Raw genomic sequence first — 25,463 nt, 5'->3', positions numbered from 1 at the left:
GAAGATTTGGGGTGCAAAATATGCAAGAACGTGAGAAGTACCCTGAAGGAATGCCCTTTTTTGGGTCTATCACCTTTTTCCATAGTAGCAGCAACTATTTATGAAACTATCAGTTTACGTTGAAAGGCCACATCGCTCTATGTGTAACTGCCCAGTTTATGTCAAGGGCATGGAATCCCAAGTATGATGCACAATTGAGGCCAATCATGACTCTGTTCTTTTCATATGTAGTCTGAAGGGTTTTATTTTTTCACCAGTTAAAATGTTGAATGTTGCATGTGTTCTTAATATAAATTTAGGATGTTAATAATTGTGTAACATGTACATATATAAATCATACCAAATGTTTAGTAAGTCGATAGTTGTTAGGTTTCACATTTGTAATACAGATCAGGATGTTAATTATGCTCAAATCATTGTTTGAAAAAATGATCATACGACTAAAGCAGAGGGAATCATGTGGCAAGATCCAGTGCAAATTCTCATTTCCTTTTGTAATAACCTGCTAAATGCAATCAATAAAAGAATCAATCAATGGAAAACCCATAGAAAAGCGAGTTGGTCACACCCACAACAAGCCCGTATTGGCTAAATTTATAAATTATAATGAGCAAACCTATTGCCTACTTTTATGTTGTCCACATTGACCAGTGAATTTGGTTAATAAGAGTCCTGTCTAAGAAGATCCATCCCACGTTTCAATACCTTAATCTTTCATGTGAGGAACAAAACCACCCTAGAAGCTTCTTGAACATTCCAACCAAGTGATTACTTACATTTCACATTTTTAAAATGAATAAAATCCATCCTTTACTTCATTGTCCCTTGAATCAATTTGTAATATTTTCTCATTTTAAGCACTCAGACTGTAGAATAACTTTGCAGGCATAGGTTTAAACAGCGTCCTTTGTTTGTAGAACATATGACCCCCCCTCCCATCTCCCGAATGATTAGATTCTTTCTTTTTTTTTGCTACTTTAGTTAGGAGAAAAAAGCTGAAATGTAAGGTGCCTCTACAGCACCCTAAGTCCAGATCACAAAGGTACACTCTTGATTGACAGGTGTATCTAAAGCAAGACGTAAGAAAGTTAATGGGGTGTCTCTTATATTAACATCTCATAATGTCCCTCAGGAAAAGCCTTTACTTGTCAGTGTCATAACTGACTATAAAGATATAGACCCTTTCAATTTAAAACACAGAAAAAATATTCCTCATTTGAAAGACTAGAATAGAACTTTTTTTCTGACAATATTTGCGAGGAGCACGCTGAAGATTAATCATTCTGGTTGGAGAAAAATTCTTATTCAATAAATCCATGCAACAAAGTGAGAGTTGTCTAGAAGTTCAAATAATTTATGAAGACACTGTGTTCCTCAGTCTGCTACATGAGAAGTGGTAAAGTTTGCCCAAGTATTTATAGAGGTTTCTTTTACACATAACTGATGGATAGAGGCTTTTGGGTAGGAATCATTGGGATTAATACGCATTAACTATGACTAGAAACAGAGATGCTAAGCTAAGTAAAATAGTATGTAATGGGTCTGGAAAATATACATGTCCGTTGTTTTTAGAAGTTCATTAAAGTTTGACATTCCTATTTCGGAACATGGCAGACTCTGTATACATACAGTGGTCAGAGTGGATCTGAAAGAAATACTGGGTGAATAGTAAGAGGGCCTTGGCTTTTATTTATTTCATTTTACGGGTGAATTAAAACAAATACATAGCTGAACACAGTGGAAGTATCATGCTTGGATAAGTGGATTATTTATGGTGCTCCTCTGGCAGGAGCACAGATGGGAGGATGGCAATCACGAGGAATGTTTTGCTCTTTTCCAGTCTGAGCACCCTGATGGTTGCCAGGTTGTGCACTTGGGCAGACTGTGTTGATTATGTTGTCAAGCTAATGATAAACGCTGTGGGCCTTTTCAGTTCACTTAAAAACAGTATGCCAGATTCCCTAGGTTTGATCTATTCCTTATGAAACGTTATGACAAAGTCAGTAGGCCTGACATACTTGTTGTGAAAAGCATGTGTTAAAGACAACAAGCTATTACATTGTGCTAAAGAGTGTAAGCAGGTGTTCTGTTACTTGAATGTTGCAGATTGCCATAGTAGGCAAGCATTTTTTTGGTGTTGGTGACCCAACCAAACAAATGGTGGGGATAGAAGATGGGTAGTTCGATAATCCTTATTATGCTGTTTTAGGAGGGATTTTATATTACAGATTTGTAATTTTAGTATGGATTCCTGATGATTGCTTTCTGTGAAAGATTATGCCCAACACAGTGTCTCTGAGTTGGTCATGGTGGAAAAACAATGATAAAGGTTATAGGGCTGATCGCTAGGTATGTGTCAAGGCAGTAGTTCTGACATATTTAGTGTGAAAAACATATGTAAACGTCAATATATATTTAGGAGTGGCTTATTATTACTGTGTGTTAAAGCCTATAAATTGGTATTTTGTTACATGGAAGATCGCACATTATCATAGTAGGGAAGGGTTTTGGTGGTGTTTACTCCTCCTGGCAAACTGTGGGTAGAGAAGATTTGCACTTTGAGAATCCTTGTTAGGAGAGATAGTATTTTTCTTTTTCAACTGGAATTTTGTATACTTTTGTAATTTATATGACTGCAAGGCTGATAGTTGCCTTGTTGGAAAGCTTAACCTCAATATAGTAGCCCTGGGTTGGGTATGGTGGCCAGTCATTTATAAAGTAGGCCTGATTGGTTGACTAATAAAAAGTATTTCAGATGCCATAGGTTTGATCTATTTAATATAAAAAGTTATGACAAAGGAAGTAGGCTTGATTTGTTTACTTAGTAATACTTATATTAAAATCAGTAGGCCTTTAATGGTAGGCTGTTTGTGCAGTGTTTTAAAGACTGCAGTCAGATATTTTGTTACATGAAACATTACCTTTGTAGAGATTGATTTTGGTGTTGGTTACCCTCTTTGGCAAACCTTGGCAGTGGGTGATTTGCACTGTAATAATTCTTGCTCAAATCCGTGTATATAAATATTTATCCATATAGATACATAGAGAATCCTCTTCTGCCATTGGTCGGTCCGTCATTTATGTTTCCAGACACAGCAGCATAGGGCAATGGTCCAGTCTGCATTAGTCATTGGCCCTCTTGCTCTGTGAATAACGTCCTTTTCTGATCAAATGTGCACATCCGCCTGAAAACAGGTACACTCCAGTGCCAAGGCTAGTTGGCTAGTCCTATAGTTTTCAATTTCCTCATTTTGTAGTTTCCCTTTAATTTATTTGCTCGTGCTTTTTTTTATTTAAATGTTTCTTAAGTAGATCATACAGCTCTACAGCCAGTGCTAACAGGTCGGTTACTTGGCGTCCATTTCATCTGCAGTAATCTGCATCCCATATGACCACTTGATCTAATCCAGACAACCATTATGGAATGCTGCTGTCCATAGGGTGTAATTGTTTTACCATTCCAAGGTCGCCAACATATTGGTTCTAAAAGTGAAGGTGATGATGTAACTTTAAAATCATAGATTGTACAATACCCCAGCAAGACTGAAAGCTGTTGCTATGTTTGGTTTTGTTATTGCAAGCATATTCCTGCTGTCTTTAGATGGCAATTTTTTTTCTTTTTTCTACTTGTATTCTTTTAATTTAACTTGTATATATTAATAAGCTTGTGTGTCTTATTGTGGTTGAGTCGGTGAGAGAATGCATGAATGAGTGAGTGGATGGATTAATGGATTTACAAGAACAAAGATGAGTGACTGACTGCGTGTATAAATGAGTGCCTGATCGCTTTAATAACAGAAAAGACATTTTCCTTTGTGAGCCCTACCTATTGGCATTCCCAATTCTTATTTAACTGTTCCAACAGGCAGATATGAGACCTAATACCTTAGGCTGCTTCATACTGCGACAGGCCAAGGAACCTGCCAATGTTGCAGTGATTTCATGTTTCCTGCTTCACAAACCACTCCTGCCTTCTCCACATGTACGTCATTTATGGGTCCCCAGGGGCAGTGCTTAATTTGTGCTTGTTGTTTCCGCAAGCGTCACAAAGAGAGAAAGTAGAAAGCTGCAAGAGTGAGCTGAAGGGCAGGGAGTGGCTTTATATGGGTTGAAGAGGCCCGAGATGTCTTGAGGATTACTCTGCCTGAGTATTCCGTGTTCACACATTTAATTGCAGCAGCCGCATGTTTGAGGAGGGCTTTGGGCACCAGCACCTTTTTATTTACAAATTAAGCACTGACCAGGGGTCGCAATGGCGATCCCTGGCCTTCCCTTTGAGACCCCTGGTGCTATCCTTGCAACCTCTGATGGCAGAGGGAGGCAAAGAGAAAGGAAAAACAATCAGCAAGTATAGCAATGCCTTCAAATGGCTTGTAAAGCTGTGAAGGCAAGTTTATTTGAGATCCAAAGAACACATAAAAGTTGTGGAGACATGTGGGCGGGGCGAGGCAAGGTGGCTCCTCTCCCAGCAGTAAAAAGATGAACCTTCTATGGTCGAGGCAACAATATGCCGGAAGTGAAAATAAATGCTCTCCATAGAAATGAAAAACGTTGCTCCCTCACTTTTTAATGTTTAGATGATGCAAATAGTTTTGTTTTTCTTTTCCACTTTCTGTTTTCCCAAGTAAGAGTTTCAGCAGCTTTCGTGTCTGAAGCTGGACAATGGTGCACTGAATTTGAGAGACCTGTAACGCGGGTAATTCAAACAAACTTATCCGCGTGTCCACATTACACTTAGATTCTGAGTGAGTCATTTTAAAAACTCGGGTAGATTTGACAAACTGAATTGATCTGGTGCACTTAGAAATGCACAGTTTGCAACAACTTCTGCTAGTAAATCATTTTGGAGAGACATTGCTGTCTTCGCCCTCAACACGGTTTCAGTAGTTATTTGTAAATATTAGCCTGTTTTGACCAATGAAATTGCTTCAGAGTGCCTCACATTAGCATCTGTAAACTGGCTCTCTGATTTTCACACCTTCCTCTGCAAACCCTCCCTATAAAATTGTGATTACTTTATATTTAGTTTGCCAATCGCTCTGGCCCAATAAGCTTTTATATTCGCCATTTGTCACACATATGCCCAATTATTCCTCATGAAACAGTACACTCATCATAAGTATGCTTGATGTACTTGAAAAGGTAACTATATTGCACAATGTTTTCTGGATTTTCTGGAGCAAATAGACCTCTGCTTTCATGCTACTATCATTACATGGGACCATATCAGACACGTATCTGTTTGCATGTCTGTGTATGCATGCGTGTTTGTGTGTGTAATATACATCTGGAAGTGAGTGTAGGTGACATGTTTGGTTGTATTTGTTTATAATGTGTTACTGCAGTGTGTGTGTGTGTCTGTCTGTCTGACTGACATTCCAATTAGTTTAAAATGGCCTTACTAGGATGTATGTGTCAGATATAGTCCGGGATTTATTCTTGGCATTCTGGTACACATCCTATTTCTCCTCTTAAAAATCCATGATTACAATTGACAAAATGAAAAGAAAAACAAATTGGAATGAATTAACTATTCATACATGGAATGGGGATACTTGAAGGCTTATTCAGAAAGAGCGTGGGTGAGTGTGTGTGTTAGACTTCTTTTCAGTAGGTGTTTGTTTCTGTATTAATGTAATGTCTCATATCGTTAGTGTAGGTAATGTGTGTGGGCTAGGGACATCTTTATGACTGTGTGTTTCAAGAATGTGTTCATATTAGATCTGTACCTATTTTATGTGCCTCTTGTACTAGGAATGCATGGTTGGCTGTTCTGACTGTGTAACAAATGTGTGCTTTTTTGGAAGGTGTGCGCTGCTGTGAGTCTTCAAAAGGTGTGCCTTCCTTCCTAAGTGACGCGTGGTACCAGGTGTACTGGGACAGACTGGAAAACAGACCCAGCCCTGGAAAAAAGTTCAACCCAGCCATATATTGGCCCAAGTAAGGGAATATTGAAGTGAAGCCGACCGTCAGCACTAGGTTTTAGAGAGATGCTCTTTCAAAGAATGTTTTTGGGAAACATTTCTAATATGGTGCCTACCACATAGGGGACGAGCCAACTTCGAAGGTACCTTTCAGCCTGGCACCTCTTTGACATCTAGCCATTGTTTGCTTTGGAAATGTTACTTTATTATTTGGAACTGGACCCGTAAAGAGGGTGACTGCAGAGTTTATTTGGGAAAACATATTTCAGTTTAGCTGCTATACACAGCTGAGACATGGTTCTTTCTTGCTTCAAATATAATACTTCTGAGTCCTAGTTACAGGTGTTGCTCAGGTGTATCCCATCTAGAGTGGGCATTTTATGAGCCTTGAATGCACTCATTGATACATGCCCATGGACACACAGGTCCTGAAGGCCTGCAGGAACAAAGAACGCAAGCAAATGATATGTGGATGGATAGATGATGGAAAGGAATTTATAAACCGAGACCTAGGGATAACAGCGTGGAAGCAAAGTTAGATGGTATGAACTAAAGAGTGAATTTATCAGTGAATTAATGGATGAGTAAAGGGATATGGAAAAGGAAGAAAGACAGAAATGAGAGAATGGAAGAAGGGAATGTGGTAAAAAGGAAGGGGTGAGGAGATGAAGGATAGGGTGAGAAGAAAGTGAATCCAGGGAGGCTTGCTGAAAGGAACCAACAGGGGAAGATGGGACTGACAGAAGCAAGACAGGAGATGATGAAGAAAGGAATATGAGAGCAAAGAAATGTGGTTTTACTGAATTAGCAACTAGACAATCTCCCCTCTAATCCCAGCTTCCCTATTTGACCAGAAATGTGTGATCTTGTCCTAACTATCCTAGCGAGGACACGTTCCTGACACATGTGCTTCTCCCCTGGACAGGGCAGTCTTTGAAATTATAGCAGCATACTTGTTCGCTATATCTGAAATGTGAGCCCCCTCATGGTCTGCAAAAGTCTCCAGAATCAAGTAGCACACATTTACAGTAGTCGGATAGCATGAAGGCTACGTCTGTCAGGCCGAAGGTGGCAATGTTAAAATTGCGCCCTTGTGTACAAGGTGAGGGACACAGGATAGTATTGCTTTAATGAGATTTGTCTGGAACGCTAGATGTTTGTATAATGCTCAGTTATTGATTATCAGATACTATTTTGAAGGCAGAAGCAGACATTTACACGAAAAGGGACACAGTAAATGCAAGGATATTGTAAAATTGGCGCATGACGTATGGCTCCAATTCTGTTAGCATGTTATTTCCAGATAGGGGCACTAGTTGACTAACGAATTGTAAAATCTATTAGGAAAGAATGCAGAAGATGATTTCATGTTCCAACATATAATGTGTTAGAGGAAAACATACGTCATGTGTGCATGAAAAGGTCCCTTGTTGTTTAATGTAAATTAGCACTTGTATAGCGCACTACTCACCCGTTAGGGTCTCAAGGCGCTGTACTCATACCGCTATGGAACCCCTCCTGGCTTTTCCCTGTGAGGCACCCACTCCTGAGCACCTCCAGGGTGAAGCCAGGCATCCAAGCGCTGTTGGGGCCGTTGTGGAGATTAAGCAAGCTATTGCCCAGAGTTGCAGAGTGGGACCCATGAATTAGATTAGGCACCGAGACGAGAATTATCTGGTCAAGGGGAATTGAGCCCAAGACCTGCTGAAGCGGGACTTGAACCCTGGTCTTGAGCCAGATCTCTGCTTCAGGGTCTGCCGCTCTAACCATTGAGCCACACTTCTCCACTATGTGTCATAACACCGAGTAGCTTTCTTTAATTAAACATGTGTTTCATTGAATTGTCATGCTTGTCCCCTTCTAAACGTATAGAAGTGCATATTTACTAACCTAAAACATGTATCTTTATTGTTTTTTACATATGTGTATGAGTTGGATTTTTGCTTAAAATTTATTAGAGGTTCAGCCTGCGTACCAAATTTCAAAATTCCCACTAGGTTTGTGGCAGAAAAGGACAGGCTCTTTTCTAGTAGGACATGAGAGGACGGAAGACATGTATCTAGCTATGCAGATGTCCGATGGACCAATCACCAGTGCAATGGTGTCAGTGGTGAAATGGCATAAAACAGTGATAGCTTATTGGTGGAAAAGCTGATAAAAGGGGGAGACTGATTACTAGATGAGTATCCGATGGTAAGACCAGGAGGGTGCCAGGAGCTGCATGGATAACCAATAAAGGATCTGAGAAGCCAATGGAGACAGAGGAGAGAGAATCAAGGTTTGGAGGAGAATTAGTTCAGCCTCTAATGCAGAAAGGTAAAGGCCTCAAAGGGAGAATAGATTTTCAGAAGTGACTGAATAGTATTGAATCCGAGATGAGGGCTATTGCAAAAATAAAGAAATGTGAAAGAAATAATGAATGCATACCTTAGCCTTCTTTGTAATACACTCAGTTTAAAGGAAGTGATGGAGAAAGGGTTGACATTAGATAGAGGATTTCAGTTTTGTCTAAGATGATTTTTTTTTTTTAGTAAGAAGAGTAATTGGAAACTGAGGAATATATATTTTTTAAATTGTATTGGAACCTGACCTATAGTGCCGGGGTAATGATGTGCGTACAGGTAGGTCTTTCCATGAGAGAACTTAATAATATATATATGTCCATGATCAGTGGGAATTCCTACCTGAGAGAGACTAGTAAGGGAATTTGCATCTGACTGGCACAATATTATTGAATTGTGCCATCCACTCACCACTGATTTCCCTTATTTACGAGGCCTTGATCTGGCCCATAAATTATGATTTCTATTGTCCTACACAGACCCACTCCCTGGCTCCATACCCCATCATCATGTGCCTCCTATAGCCGCAGGTTCTTGGCAATGTCTCTCTTAGAAAGAAATAGCACAACCAGGTGCATCTCGGTAATCACTGGCAAATCCAGTTAAACATTTTCCGGGGTCAAATTTAGCATCCGCCAGAAGCATCAGAAATATCTGCAACCGTCCTACGAAAGAAGCTTTGCACTAGGGCAAAACATTGTACTGTTCAAAATAAATACCTGCCTCGTCAAGCAACATAGACACAAGGGCGAGATGCTTCTCTTTATTTTTCACATTTTAACTGTTGTGCAATACCACCAGTGGAGGTAACTAAACTGAATTAAGCTATGTTGACTAGAGATATCTGTTTCTCAAGCCACTCTCAGGCCAGTCATGCCACAGCTATCCTGAAGTGTTGAGGGTATTTATCACCAAGGTTTTTTTTTTACAGCTGTCAGATCATTGGACGGAGCAAGCCTATTCACAATGAGTGTATGCTCGAGAGTTAAAGCCAGGGAGTAAGTCTAAGTCTTAAACATGCAGCTAGAGAATATGTCACAATTCGAGGTGTTTATACAATTACCGTGAGTGCTGCTGAAAGTGTTATTGCACATCTGCAAATTCTCACAAAACTCTCGTGCTTTACATCATACAATTGGGTCCCAGACATCAGAATATACAAGGGTGGTTGCCTCCGATCTGTCTACCCCCATCCACCCTCTCTCTAGTAGGGCCATTTCCAGATGTAGAACATGGTTGCATGGCATAGGGGGAATCATCAGGAGGGCATCCGCCGTACACCATATAGAGGGGCTCAAACCAGCCAGGTTTAGATTGATTTGCCTAATTGGCCGTCTGGTTAAACAACCAGCCATTCACCACTGCCCAATGAGATAATAGAGCTGCACATGTGCTATCCACAGACCCCCATCAACTTTAGATTTTCAGCATTTATCCTTTGAGACCCTTGTGTCTGCCTCCTTTCCAGAGCAAGGAGCGAATTTGTGATGTAAATCTGCAGAATAATGTTTTAGAAGCCTTTGTGAGCAATTATTTCGGTAGAAAAGAAGCTGTGGGAAATTCACTGTTTTTAAAAATAAATGACATCTCTATCCATGTTCTAAATGAAGAGATTTTGCCAATAGGTGAGGTCGCACACGATGACCTCTAAATGCAAGCATTAGTTGAGTGCCCAGCATATTTCTTTGTAGTGTGATATGTTACTACTCACATAAATAAAGCCTTCTCACTCAGCCTTGAGCTGTAAAGGCAGTTCAGAAGCACGAACCTTGCCTTGAACTGGTAGTAGAACTGACTTCACTTGGACTACTCCAAAAGAGTCCATTATCAGTTTGGCTTTATGGATGGACCGTGGATACTGGGGTATAATTGAGGATGGGTCGTAGTTGTCTCTGTGTGGGGAGATAGGATAACAGATGTAGGAAAGTCTATGTACATCTGAGAATAGCTGCTTTGTTGCCCTGAGACCCCCTTCCACTAGACTATCTGGGTCCTTTTAATGTGTGTCTCAAAAGGGACCCACATCCTATCAAATTTGTACCCCTTGTCATGAACTACGGCAGATAATTTCTCAATTACGAAAATTGACCATACTTTACCCCACCACATGTTAATAGGCGGGACGTCTACTGTTTTCACATCTCAATGACTGAGTGTCGTGCCCCCAAGCAGCAGGTGGGAAATCAGTTTTCCTGAGGGTGTAGTTAAGCATATCCTGGCTCTTGACTTGAAGTGGAGCAAAAGTTAGACCAATTGAAAGCTGGCTTCATAACAGATTAAGTTAATCAGAAGATTGATTTCATGCAGGAAAAGTTATTGAAAGATGGCATTTTCAGACCACCTCTTAGCCACTGAGCATCTGTCAACAATGTTGAACGTAGTTGAATTTCCAATCATAGCGAATCACACTAAGGCTTTTTCATTATTTGTTACCTTTGAGTTTGCAAATACTCTGTGATTTCAGTCATAGACATTTAGCTGTGTTGTCTCTTTTCTTTTGGATGTGAATAGGTCATTTGAAAATGTTCCACCAGTGAATCTTTCCTGTCTATTAACTGTGTCTAATTTGGCTAGATGAAAGATTGTTTGTACAAACTAATGAAAGTGGAGGTCGTTTATTGTACAACAATTCTGAAACTTAAACTAGGTTGCTTACTCGAGTTGCTTTTCAGACTTTTGTGATGCTCATTAGACAAGGGTAACAGTAAAACACAGCGCCTCTTCAAAAGGTTTCACCGTCGTCACAATGTTGTATTGTATTTCTCAGTGGTGTTATGCTTTGAGATTGATCCTGAAAAGTGGCCAGATCTTCAGAACCCGAACCCCGCTTGGAGACGAGAGTACAAAAATACATTTGTGATAACTATTTTCTCCTTTTATGTAGTGTTACAAGGTACTTCATGGTTTAAAATACGAAGGATTCATTTGTATTGGCCACTGAACATAGACATTACTAGTTTCTTTGAATCAGTTTATTTTAGGCTGATGATCTTATTTAACATGATAAGTATGAAAGGATGAAATCAGCACTGATTTTTATCATTCCAGTGTTCAGTTTGATTGATGTTATGTGGCTTAGAGTGAAACTAGCTTCCAATGAAAGCTCGATCGCAACTTTGTCCACAAGTTTCTCAATAATTTCCGGTTAGTCTTCAGTTAGGCATATCATAGTCACCTTGATGAACATTAGGAGAAGAACTGCTCAGTATATGGACCAAGGTGTGGACTGTGCCTTGATCCTTCTCTATATTTCTTTGCCCTTTAACAAGGTAGACTAAAATATCCTTTTCACTTTGGAGTGAGGAACAGAGGAGGAGACAATCCAGAGATTCAGTTCATTCAAATCAAAGTTTATCAGAAGGTGAACAATACTCTTTTTTTTCCAAGGCCACCTGAGCGACCTACTGTGTGCCCTAACACCTTTTTTTCCTCTCTCTTTGTCTTCAGTGGGTACCACATACATGTTGATGATTCTCAGGTTCATACTAGTGTATCTAATGCTGTAAGAATACCTGCTCTGTCGAAGACTATGTCTTGCATAGTGAGTAAACTGCCCCCACCCAACAGAATAAAAGCAAAGGTTAAGATAATAGCTTACTGGGACCATCTTGCCCACTATTTTATTGAGTCACCGCCATTGGTGCCCCACTGAATGCGTGTTTGAGGTCACATGTGACACAAGGTGGTCTTTCATCCTATAAATAGACAATATAGCCACAAATGTGCTCCCACCTTCATTGCCTTTGTAATGTCCCTCAATGCCTTCTGATGCCTCATATGGTTGCTCTTATCCTTGCAGCATCTATTGCATTCATCCACTATTAAAAAAAATACCACAAGGTTGTATAAGCTACAGTGAGTGCATCTTGGAGCTTCTGGTTAATTTAAAGAAAACCCTATGTTGTTCATATTATGGCCCTGCACTGCCAAAACAGTTCAAATACCTGCTGCCATATTCTGCAATGAGATGCTGAGGGCCCACCTGGAGCCATTGCAAACAGTTGATTTTCAATAGCTTGGAGGTGATTCCTGTATGCTAAACTGTCATCCTTTTAGATTTCCTTTGCTTCTTCTCCTTGAGGTGGACTTCAGTAAGGAACATAATTGCTTGACGAATGCTCACTCTCATTGCCCAATCATGTGGATTCAGTAGAAGTCTTTTGTTTGTTGTTGTTCAAGGTCTCTGAAGGAACCTTCCCAACTTGACTAATTGTATACAAAAGCAATAAATAAATACATGAAACATTGCTATCCTGCTCAGCAGGAGACAGAAAATGATACCCCATTTGAAAGAAAACCCATGAAAGTTGTTGTATGAAGGGTCCCAAGATAGCACTGCGGTCTTTTGGGTTAGGGGAAGGGTTGACTACAATAAATTATCAAAACACAACCTTGCAAGAAATAAACTCTTGAAAGAAATAGTCTTTCTTCAGACAAGGGGAAAAGAGGCACATGGGGAGGCAGAAGAGTTAGAAGGAGGAGGGTGGTATGTGATAGGAGAGCATAAAACTAAAAATTGTAAGATTGGAGGAGAGAGCGGAAGAGACACAAGCTGCAAAGATAATATAAAGGTTCAAAATGGACCATGTAGGAGGGAAGGATACTAAAAGACACATGGAACAACTATAGGGATTAAATGGTAGGGTAGAGACAAAAGAAATAGGAATGAAGAAAAATGGGAATGGAGACAAGTTGGGTAAAAGGAGACACGAGGACAGACAATAGGAAAGTGAAGAAAAGAGGAAAGAAGCAAAATGTATAAAATTTAAAGGCTGAGAGAAGGAGTCATATGGGGAATGAGGAAAAACAAGATGGAGACGATGAAGTGAGAGGAAAGATTGAGTGGGAAGAAGGGGTGAGAATGAGAGATTGGGATAGTGAGGGGAAGAGTGGAGAGTGGGTGAGAAAGTGGAAAGGAGACATCACAAGGAGAGATTATTGAATGGGAAATTGAAAGACGGGGACAGAAGAGGAGATGGTGTCAATAGATTCCTGATGTGGGACAAAAAAGGAAATACTTGGTTGTCTCTCAGATCTTAGTTCACTTGTGATCCAACATTCTAGAAAACTGATTTAGTGGTAGGTACTAATGCAGAATCTTCTGTTTCCTGAATGAAGTGTTGAATCTGGTGAAGAATCCACTAGTTTATTTTACTTCACCATAGGGACATTATTGCATAGGAAGTGTGACCAGTCTATTCTTCTGGTTTTAACCCTTTCTTAAAAAAAAAAAAAAAAACAAGCATTTGAAATACAACGGGTCTCGTGTTTGCTTGCATTAATGCTATTAGAGTTGTAAACTCATTTTTTCTTCCCACATAAACTAATAATGAAAAGTAAAACAGTTTCACATATGCAAGCTGATGGTCGCCATGAATGTGAAGGAGACAGAGTATCAGCAAAAGTGCAATTATCCATGTAACAGGGTCAATGTCCTGCAAAGCGCTCCACTTCTGCCCAGCGAGATCGCGCTGCGCAGGAAATTAAAAGATAAAGTATTCCAGAAACCAGCTGAAAACACAGAGCCTCGTATGTTTTCAGTAGATTACCCATGCGCTTCAGGAAAGCTAAACACCGGAAAAGGCATGACGTATGCATGCCTTTCACTAATGTAATCAATCGATTTTTAAAAGGCAAGCCCACGAACTAATGACAATGACAGGCGTGATATGGGCGTGGTTGGAAGCCCACAGAGAGATTACAACATGGTTCAGAGCGCATGCTTGTGCTCGACCCTAAAAACTGAGGATTTCCCATTAACACACAATTCGAATTAAAGACCTGGGCCTGCCCAGCCAAAGGTATAGAAGGCCTCCTTGCTTCCCTGGCTCGCTGCTGGAAGGATTAGGTACCCAAGGTGCTTGAAGTACAAAACCAATGAACCATTAAAGGGGAATAGTTCACATCTGCAAATGTAAAGGTCCATTACTGAAGTCAGTCACTGACTACTGCTGTGTGTGTTTATTTTGGAAGAGTGTCAGTCACTAATCATCAGTCGTGGTCTAAACCCCTTCATCAGCACAGGGCCCAGATTTATACAGTGGAAGGAACATTTGGGTAAAATAGGTGCCATGCAGCCTATGTCCAGTAAGGACAGAGATAGTGACATCAAACACTCCGGAACGTTGCATCTATTTTAAGGCCGAATCAGGCTCGTCACATTTTACACGTAATTGGACCCTTTCTGATACTTACCTCATCACATAAAAATGACTGCTTTCTTGAACTCATTATAACATATCACTCAAACTGTCACACGTAAGGCTGTGAAATGTCAGTCACAAATGTATTGAATACGTGCAAATGTCACACATAAGCAGCCTGAAAACTTGCCAGCTTTGAAAGATTGAAAACGGTTTAGTAAAGTTTTACAAACAGAGGAGACCTGTGTCTATTTTTGAAGGTGACATGAAATGCTCATGGCGTTAGTGTTCTTTCTGTGATACAAAAGAAATGCTTGCGCTGGTTTCCAATGATGCATCATCGTTGCTGCCCGCCCAAAGCCTCGCTTTGTGTCCTGTGCCTTTGTTTGCTCATTCTGGCCCTGACAAGTCGTGTCCTGCGGTCCAGGCCTCTCAACTATTGCATATTAAGCCATTGTTTTGACTGCAGTGTAGGGTAAACACTGCAGAAGGGCTTTCATCTACCTGAAGCCTTCTATAGCTCATGGTGGCATCCCTTTTGGTTTGAAAGTATTTCATCTGCATGCATTGCTGACCTTTCCTGAATTTACAAAACACCTCTGTTCAATGCAGCTTTTCCATTTACCCGTATTTTCAGCTTTTTTCACTCTGATGGATCCTGTGGGAATATTTTGTATTTAATTAATTTATAATAGGCATTGAGTATTAGTTCTTGGCTGTTTGCGTTATAAAACCTCAAAATACAGCAAACAGCCTTAGTCGTTCATATGTAGCCGTCCTCTCAGTCTCTGAAGCAATCATTTTGCTTTGATTCCCACACACTGGAACAACTTTTTATGTAGCGCTGAATCAGGACGCTAGGAAATCGAAGCGCTGTATGTGAATCTGTGGGCAGAACTGAGCAAGACAACCATTAGTCAGAAAACATTTCCAAGCATTTTTGGATGCCCTATTCAGAAAGTGGACAACACAGAGTGAAAAGTTGTATCTGTGGCAGTCACAGGTCCATCCTGCTGAGATACATCCAACATTAAAAATCACAGATCTTTCAGGAGGGTTTATCCAGAGGCATGGGTCCAGTTTGTTGAAGTTTAATGCAAAGGTAGCCAAATGTCTGAGGTATGGGATTGCGGGATAACAACCAACGTCCAAGAGATTAGAATGAAGGAGATGAACTGAGGCAAAGGTCCAACCAGCAGGGATGTGAGTGATCACACCGAGGTGTTAGTTGTGAAGCCTGCTTCTTTAGTGTCATGGAGCGGGTAAGGAGGGCGAGATCTATAGTTAACCCTCAATCTCACCCTCCATCAAATCACTTCAGGCCGGGCGGTAGGGAGAAGATGTGGCATAGTGGCTAGAGCTGCTGACTTTGTAACTGGGAATCAGGCTGGAATGCTACCCTCAGCTCAACATCCTTAGATTCACTCCCCGGGCCTAAAAACCTGTAACATCTGGTTCTCTTTTGCATCTGGCCCTTTTGCTAAGTTTTCGCTATATACAACTGCAAAAAATATCTCCAGGTTTTCCTGTAAATAGGAGAGACAGCTCATTAGGATGAAGAGGGTGTAGTGTAGAAAGGGGAGAGTAGAGTCAGGGTTTTACTAACAGAAATATGGATAGTTAGGCCTGCTGCAGGGCCAAAGTGATTACAAGCGGCTACTTTGAACGACGTAAGAACATGCCCTCTACGAGTTGGCAGTTCATCATTTGTTTTGTCTGCATTTAGTAGTTGGAATGCTGGTCATGCGAAGAATTGTATGCATGCAACAAAGCACTTTTCATAACTAACATTCCACGTGCATTGAGAGCAATTAAGTAAATTTGGTTGCCAAGTGTTTTAACCACATTGTAACTACAGTGATAGAACTTTAAAAGCCTGCACTTAGACCAGAAAACTATACTTTATTTTGGACCAACAATGGATTTGTTGTTAAGTGGTGCAATTTTAATAGTTCCTGTGTGGGTGACAAAGGCGAGATCAGAAAACTTTATACAGCTTGTATCTTTTGCAGCTTGTAATAAAATTCGTGAGAAGGATGTGCTGTTAAGATAAATTTGTGCTTTTCATAGAAACGTCAGTGCTTAATTTGTGTAGGTGATTGCAGGTAGTGGGACCAAAAAGATTGAAAAGAAGGAAAGTAGTGTGTGTGTGTGTATATATATATATATATATATATATATATATATATATATATATATATATATATATAAAGATAGATATAGCTATAAATCGCCCAGTACGTAGTTATAGTTAGGACCAAGTTTCCATAGGAAAATATTTTTTTGTTTTGCTAATAACTTTTGTTTTGCAAAAAATCTTTACAAAACTTTCAAAACTAGTTTGCCACTCACTTAAGCGGCCATCGGAAAAGTTTTGAGGTGATTCATCAAGCAGGGGCAGAGAAAAAGGGAAGCCCTAAAATGCATTTTCCCCATGCAGTTTCCCATAGGGATTTTAGACGTGACTACAGCCCAAACTGCTAGATGCAATTGCACCAAATTTGGCAGAATGCTACACCTTGGTCCAGAAAGATATGATTTTGCAATTTGATGTAAATCGGTTTTGGAGTTATTAAAGAAAAAAGATTTATTTATGTCTAGAGATGCGGCTCTGCAGATCCACGTGCCAAGAGCAGTGCCTTGATTGGCTGACTCCAACCTGAGGTGAAAGTTTGTGGCTGCGATTTTGTGTATTAGCACTCGGTCCTGAGGTGGGGGGAGGGGCAAGCTTCAGACTGATAGAAGGAGTCAGAATAGAGGTACCCTAACCACATAGAACTGATAGGGAGGGGGGGGCGGTCTGTGAGGGACCCCTCAAGGGCAAGAAATTGTCCCAAAATGTTTATTTTTATTTTTTATGGGGCACATGAGGATCCGCGGGATCCTTTGCAGCCCCTTGTGTGAATCCATGATGGATCTGCAGATCCAGACCCCAATTAAAAATAAAATATTCCCACTCACAGACCTACTCAAGCCTTCACTCGCACACCCATTCACACACACTCAAAACCACTACCACACCAAGGCACAGACCCACACGCCACTCACACACCCACTTACACACCCACATAACCACTCAAATACCCATACACCCACTCACAGACCCACAGCGTGGGGTTGGCTGCATGCGGGGTGGCTGCCTCAGGCGGCAGTTGGATTAACATATGGTAAGTAAATATTACTTTACGTTAAAAAACCCTAGAAATTCACAGATAAAACAAAGGTTGCAGGGACGTTATAGATAGGTTCAGATTTTGCACTCAAAACTATAGAAATTCACCAGTTATAGTTATACTTATCTCAAGAAACTATAACCCGTGTCCTAAGGTAGCTATAACTCGTGACCTCGGTATTCACTGCTAATTACCCCACCTATTACATCAGTCATGACATCTTCTATGACATCATTGATATCACTGCAACATTTGCAATAAAATTATTGATGAGAAAACTGTGCATGGCTGGGGTGTGAGTATTAGTTTCTTGAGAAGAGTATATCTATAACTACTGAATTGAACCTAACTATAACTGTAACCTTTTTTTAGTGAATATATGTATATATAATTATGTTTATATTTATATTTTGTTTTTTTCCAAGGTAAAATGAAATGCTCATGATGTGAATGTTCTTCAGATGATACAAAAGAAACACTTACATTGGTTTCCAGCGCTGCATAGTCATATCTGCCTACCCAAAGCCTCGCTCTGTGTACTGTGCATTTTATGCTCATATATATCGTATCTGATGATGTTAAAAGAAAAATATATGCAAGGATGTCAAAATAAACATGCCCTCTCCTTTACAGTTTAGTTAATGGATGCATAAGCCTGTGGTGTAAAAGGGTGGGGACTTTTTGGCCATTTTGAGGCTGGCCCACCCCAAACCACTGAAATCCCACTCAGTGACCCCGGGGAGGGTCAGTTAAGCTGAGAAACAAGGACACAGAGAGGGGGTTCGTTTACAGTTGGTAAATGCATTGCAGATTAGAACTGAGAGTCACCTGACGTGCATGCATTGTAATTCTTCTTGGTGTATTAGCATGCGTGGAAAAAAATCAGCATATTTAGTTTTGCGTCATAATGTTTGACTTTGTGTGAGCAGAAAGAGACGGAGGTGGAGGGAGCAAAGTGCAATCCCTGTATCCACCGATGCTTCTGATTATCTAGTGGTACTGAGCCCAACACTGCAGTATTAGCCACACATTTTCATTTTGTGATCTGCAGCAGCGTCTGCTGCGTCGCCCCATGACTCCTTCACCTACTTATCTCCCTCTTCAGTTGCTATGACAATTATTGACATATACAGAAGGCTTTCAAGACACGTCAATGACATTTCTAGTTACAACCACAATAGCCGTCATCCCTGCCACCTGTTTGGCGCCTCCTGGTCCTGAGGTCAAAGATGTTGTGCCCAACTCGAATCAGCAGCCATTGTGGTAACAACTCCAGAAAAGGTGTCTCTTGGTCTTTGGTTTAGACTCATACTGGCCTGGTTCAGCGCTTAATTTGTGCTTGTTGTTTCCGGTGCGGGCACCGGCACTTATTTTTGAGGGCCGGCACTTCTTTTTCTGCCTCAAGCATTTACTGCGAGCAAAAGACACATATGGGAAAGACGGAGGAACAGAAAAACGAGAAAGCATCACAATGGGAGAAAGCAGAAAGCTGCCAGAGTGAGCTGAAGGGGCAGGGAGTGGCTATAAATCGATTGAAGAGGCCCGAGTTGGCTTCAGGATGACACTGCCCCAGTATTCCGTGTTCGCACATATAATTGCAGCAGCCGTGTGTTTAAGAGGAGGGCTGTGGGCACTGGCACGTTTTTATTTGCAAATTAAGCACTGGCCTGGTTGTTGTTGTCCTAGTTCAACTCTGCACAATTCTGATATCGAAAGCACAATGTCGACTTCTCACTCACCAGGGCCAAACTGCCTTTACATCCTGAATTCCACAGAAGTCAACATAGACACTTGGTTTATTTGTAAATTTGTTTCTAACTACATAGAAGTCACCCCTTGTGCATTGGTACAATCTGTTACTCTAGTCCTCATAGCACAAAAGTCAATCAACTGCATCTACCATGGCACCAGCTCGAATGTTCAGCCAAGTACTGTCTGAAGCGCTTTTTCTAGTCCTGCCGTGCTTCACAGTGGTATCTGGTGAACTAATAATACAATGACCCACCTCCCTCCACAGTCATGCCGTTCACCGATTCTCCCTCTGCTGAGCTGCATCGGGCTCCGAAGGACTCTGCGGCCATCTTTGCTCGGACACTCCTCCCTTTACCACAACAACCCAGTCACTTAGCGGCCCTCATTGAAAATGAATGAAGCAGAGTGCTGCCCCAATGGAATATTTTGAATGAATTAGGCGGGGGGGAAAGTTCTAAAATTATTGAACCGTAGGTCTCCAAGTTAGTGTATATCCTTTGAAATCTGCTTTTTTTTGTAAATTGTTATGACGCTGTTATTTTGTAAAGACCGCTGGTAAACTAAGTGTGACATTGCAAACTGCTATCGTGTTATGAAAGTCCTGAAACTATTCTTATATAAATTATATGCAGTAGTAACCTTTTCTGAAAGGAATCTAGCACGTTTTGGGGTTTTGTTATCAATATATAAACTGCAAAAAATATTTCAATTAAATAACCTAAATATGTGAATGTTTGCATATAGTAGATGGAATTTTAATGTTCCTCTTATTCTTACAGTTTCAGATTTAACATAGCAGTAAAAGTTAGATTGCAGGTGGCCCCGAACCCAGACACTAGGCATAAAGTCTGCACTGACATGTTTGCCCCCCCCCTTCCCCCCCCCAGACTCTTTGACTCTTTTCGGCCAAGCCACAGCAGCTTTGTATTCGGAAGGACAACAATTTAATTACATTAATACCACCACAGGTGTACTTGTATACGCACATTAAGAAGAAGAACCAAATAATGTAAATCATACAGCTCACTAGCTATAAAAACACACTACACAGGAAAAATACTTGCAGCTCTGGTCCCAAAATACATAAACTATCACGATCACAACTGATTGTGACAGAACAGTAACTCCTCGATTCTGTTCGTGATCATGATAATAACAAGCATGCAGTAGAAAAAATGCAGCCTTTTGGGAAAAAGGTTAGCATAGTAAAATCAACTAACTGGGCGGGAAACCTTGCTTTCTCTCTTGGTTTGTTTTCTTTCTTGGTTTTCGGTTACAGGGTTGGAAAGCCTTGCTTTCTCTGTTGTTTTGCGGTTGCAGGGCTGGTAAGCCTTGCTTTCTCTTTTGGTTTGTGGTTACAGGGCTAAGAAGCCTTGCTTTCTCTTTTGGTTTGCGGTTACAGGGCTGAGAAGCCTTGCGTTCTCTCGCTAGATTTGCCTTCTCTCTTGGTTTTCGGTTACAGGGCTGGAAAACCTTGCTTTCTCTCTTGGTTTATTTTCTTTCTTGGTTTGAGGTTACAGACCTAGAAAGCCTTGCTTTCTCTTTTTGGTTTGTGCTTACAGGGCTGGGAAGTCTTGCTTTCTCTCGCTTGATTTGCTTTCTCTCTTGGTTTGGGGTTACAGGGCTGGAAAACCTTGCTTTCTCTCCTAGTTGGATCATCATCTCCATGTTGAAGGGCAGAGGGATTTTTGTACTGAAAATAGTTTAGGAAGCTGCAGCAGTCTGCTCGCATGTTGATGTTGAGCTGTGGACCACAGGTGCAAAGTGTATGCACAAGGGCTACATCTGAAACTGGGTAGCACACAAGCCAGTTCGTTGTAGGCCCTCTGCTCAGACGCTAGGCCTGAGTTGTGAGGGGCCTCTGCTCTGCTGAAACTGGGTAGCACACAAGCCTGTTGGTTGTAGGCCCTCTGCTCACGTTGATTGGATGGAGGCTGGTGGGTACCAGGAAGGGTTAAGTGGAGAGGTTCCACAGAAATGAATGAAACAGGTGCCACAATCAGGATTTGTGCTTGTGTTTCAAGTTCACTGTTCAGCTACTCTGTGGTGAGAGGCAGAGAGGGCTTCTCGTTGCTCTTTGTTCCTGTCTCTGAACTCCTTGAACTGGTTTAGCCCTTGTCTTTCGAAAATGGCCAACATGAATCACCATGTTCAGGCAACCATACAGCAGGGACCATGCATGTCTTGTCTTGTGGTCTTTCACAATCAATATTGCAAAATCAATTTGAACAAGGTTTTCAAATTCTCATGCACATTACCATATACAATACGGACTGCTTTCTGTGATCACTGGACTTAATTTATATGGGTGCAAGTACACCTTACCCCAAGAGCTACTTTAACCCAAACGTAAACAATTAGAAATGCAGCAAACTTGTAATGGGCCGAGGGGAGGTTATCTCCTGATGCTACTGGGTGGGAAGAGCGGATCAATTCTCCTTTGTCATTGGCTGTTCCTGGAAGCACTCGTTTTACCCATTGGTTCTGGCGTTCCTCCGGATAATCAAAGAAAGGATACAAGCTACCTTGTCTGTAACTGACTTTTGTCCTTACACTATGATTGATAGCATTGCATGTCTTTGTGAATTGGGTCTTATGGCTTTGGCGAGATGTGATGGTGTGAAATGGCCACTTGCGGCATTTATACTTTTTGACAAATCGAAACTAAATGTATTTTAACCTCTTCATCACCAGCGTGAAGGATGCTGTATATGGAAGATGCATATGGTGAAAGGGGAAGATGGCCTCGGGGTCCAGATTACCGGAGGAAGGGGATCTAAGCGTTCACCGCATGGAATCATAATTGCCCACGTGGAAGAAGGAGGCTCTGCACACAGGTTTTGTGAATTCCGTTTTCTAGAATTTATTAATGTGTCCTATGTTTTTCAGTTCCATACTGAACACTCTAAAAATGTCGACCGAAATTGAAAATGTGACTAGTGCCCCACACACATAAATGAATGTTTAGTCATCTTGAAACCTTCCAGTCGTGTTGGTGAACACAGTGATCAGACTGTGCTACGACTCTTGATCAGCTCTTCGCAGTCACCATACTTGGCCATGCATCTCATCTCCTTCCATAAAGGAATCCCCCATCCTGCACCGCACACATTTCCTCCCACACCTGCAGTCTTTCACAAAAGAGAACTCAAAAGCGCTGAGAGGCTAATGCACACACAGAGACTCGCTCAGTGTTTACACAGAGCATTCCCCACAGGTAACGCACGTCACTTGGACAGAAAGCCCCACAGCATAGTTAAAACTTAAGGCGCATCTGATGTGATGTGAGGGGAGGATCCCACACGGGCAGTGGGATTTACACAGTAAGGCCCCGCTACTCCTCATAATAGCACACACACACAGAGTTCATCACTGGCAGCTCCCAATGCCCTATAAAGTGCATGCAATACGTCCCATCTGTCTATTCTTACAATCGTCCTCCATTGACATCTGTGCACCCCCCCACACACACACACAGTCATCAATGCACAGACAGAGTACCACATTGCCTGTCTCAGTCCTTGCTTAGCTTGGCACTACTCAAGGCTTGGCGCTCTGAGGATCAGGTGGGTGTGGCCTCTGTGAGGATGTTTTTAACCACGCATGTTTATAAACTGTGCAAATCATCCGCGGAAACTGCATGAAACTGGTGCTCACGAGCCATAGCTAGCGTTTAATATGGTCCTTTAAACAAAATTGTGTAGGTAAATGAAACATAGGCATGCACTGTAAATATAATGGCATCTCGCCCCAGCTGCCCTTCATCATGTTAGAAAGAATTTGGAAATTTTATGTAAAGTTAAACAGCCGCAGTTCTTCAGAAAACGCATCTCTAAATTCCCCGCATTTGTAATCCCTGAAGTTTCTGCTGCAGCAGTGCCCACCCCATGAGCCTTTTTAAACTTTAGCATAGCTGCTCCCCCAGCAGTTGTTTGTCAGCGAACCAATCAAACACCCACTTTAAACAGTGGATACTGAGTATGAGACTGTCAGCTGGAGCAGTCAAAGAGCAGAATCATGGCTGGACCAGAGGCAGAGTTCTTAATCTAAAAATGCCGGATTAATTAGAAACTCATTTAATGCGGAAAGTTCAAACCCTGGTGCATACTGTACCCCTGGAATGCTCACCACCATAATTAGAGCGTCTGCTACTTCTAGGAGCAACAATGGAAACCTCATGCAGGTTCAAGATTAGATTCAGCCAGGTGCAAATGCCTGAGGGATCTCAGACTGCACCTCCACTTGTAAAACAATAAATAGCTTGTCTAACAGCCTGGCCCTGTGCCGCCCGCTGCTTTAAAAATACCCGCAAGGATAAAAAAATATATATATGGCAATTAAGAGGCGGTTCTGTGTATGCAAGGCTGGAATTGTGCGGTTTTGGGCCCCGGCACCAAAGAGCAGCCAAGGCACGTGTTTGTCGTTTGTGTTTTAAGGTATGTGAGATGGAATTCATAGCGCCAATCAGACGTTTTAAATGTTCCTCCGGCGTTGTCTTTTTAGCACAATGATAGCGGGACCTGAAGTGACATGACATACATGTTGTTTAGCGATTATATCACGTCGATTTACATAACAAAGCATTTACTTTAACCCCTTAACTGCTAGCAGCTCCCCCTTCCCCTAATGCTGACCCATTTTTAGGGTATTTGTGGTAGTTCATGCTTGGGACTGTGTATATATATTTTTTTTTTTCACATAAGATGTCCGTGCCAAATTTGCGTCCTTTTTGTGAAAAAGAGGAAAAAAGTGGTCTGGATAAAAGTGTTTTTGTTTTTTCCCCTAAAAATTACATCAACGAATGGTTTGCTGTGCTAAAGTCACCATCTTCCCAGCTTTCAGGAACATACAGAGCTAAACATTTTTTTTTAACCACAGTTTTGGCATTTTTTCTAAGAAATATCTCCTGTTTCTTCTTTTTTTCTGCTCTTAACCTACTTTCAGTTTGTGGCGGAACTCAGTGTGAAACCCATGGATGATATTTTCTGAAATGTAGACAAAATCCTGAATTCAGCAGGATGTCATGTGTTGAATAAGGTTTTTGCAAAAGAGTAACTGTTTAAATAATGAAATATTGACAATGAGTTGGAAAACAGCCGTTTGTGACAACACTTTCATATATAACTTCTTGTCACATTGGCTGATTTCCAAAAGCAATGTCTGCTAGACCTTTCTGTTTTGCAGCAATAGATAGGGTTTGTAGGTTCTCAGATAACCCAAGGTACCCAGAGCCAACAACTGTGTACCGAGCATAGACCAGTTCATATGGTCAAATATGTAGAGCGAAAAATTGGTGTGAAGGAAAATTATGTATTTCTGAAATGAGCACAAGATGTAGAGTTTAGGATCATTGGTTATTTGTATATCTCTATATTTGTGGGTACCTGTTCTAGCATAAAACTTAAAGGGTATTTTTCAGAATGTCTTCTATGTTACACACTGGCTTACTTTGGAAGGCACAAATTCAGCAAAACCCACTTGGTAATAACAAATGTTCTATTATTCTTTGTTCCTGCATGTCTTCTGATAAAGATGGTGCCTCACTTGTGTGGGTAGGCCTAGTTCCTGCAACAGGAAATGGCCCAAATCTCAACATAGATACAACACACATTTTTCCACTCAAAATTGACCCCTTTTTTGCAAAGTGGCTAGCTATTGATTTTGAGACCTAGCTCAGCCGGCACCTAGGGAAACCTAGCAAACATGCACGTTTTTGAAAACTAGACACCCGAGGGAATCCAGGGTAGGGTGACTTGTGTGGCTCTCACCAGGCTTTCTTTACCCAGAACCCTTTACAAACCTAAACCTTTGACCCAAAAAAACATATTTTCCTGCAGGGAACCACAAACCTCCTTTCAACCAGCATTTCCCAAAGTCTCCCTGTAAAAGTGGGACCTAACTTGTGTGGGTATGGCTAGTGCCCGCAACCCCAAGCGGTCCAAAACGCAACATGGATATATCACATTTTTTCACTCAAAATTGACCCTTTCTTGAAGGGGATAGCTGTGGATTTTGGGACCTAGATCACCCACACCTGGGGAAACCTAGCAGACTTGCAAATTTTTGAAACGTCCTTCCGCCCAGCATTCCCTCACATCTCCCAATAAAATTATACCTCACTTGCGTGGG

General features: G+C 41.2%; 1 protein-coding gene across 5 annotated transcripts in view; it reads left to right on the top strand.

Moving 5' to 3' along the window:
• PDZD2 (PDZ domain containing 2) overlaps positions 1-25,463 on the top strand; it is an 877,375-nt gene that overhangs the window by 404,236 nt on the left and 447,676 nt on the right. For all 5 annotated transcript variants that reach the window (XM_069220426.1, XM_069220418.1, XM_069220410.1 and 2 more), the window contains exon 3: positions 22,029-22,171. In XM_069220426.1, the coding sequence (XP_069076527.1) occupies positions 22,029-22,171 (143 nt within the window). The remainder of the gene's footprint in view (positions 1-22,028; positions 22,172-25,463) is intronic.

The sequence above is a fragment of the Pleurodeles waltl genome, chromosome 1_1 (genome assembly GCF_031143425.1).
Source record: "Pleurodeles waltl isolate 20211129_DDA chromosome 1_1, aPleWal1.hap1.20221129, whole genome shotgun sequence".
NCBI classification, from domain to species: Eukaryota; Metazoa; Chordata; class Amphibia; order Caudata; family Salamandridae; genus Pleurodeles; species Pleurodeles waltl.
Note: the sequence above shows the minus strand (reverse complement) of the source record. Positions and strands in the feature narration are given on the sequence as shown.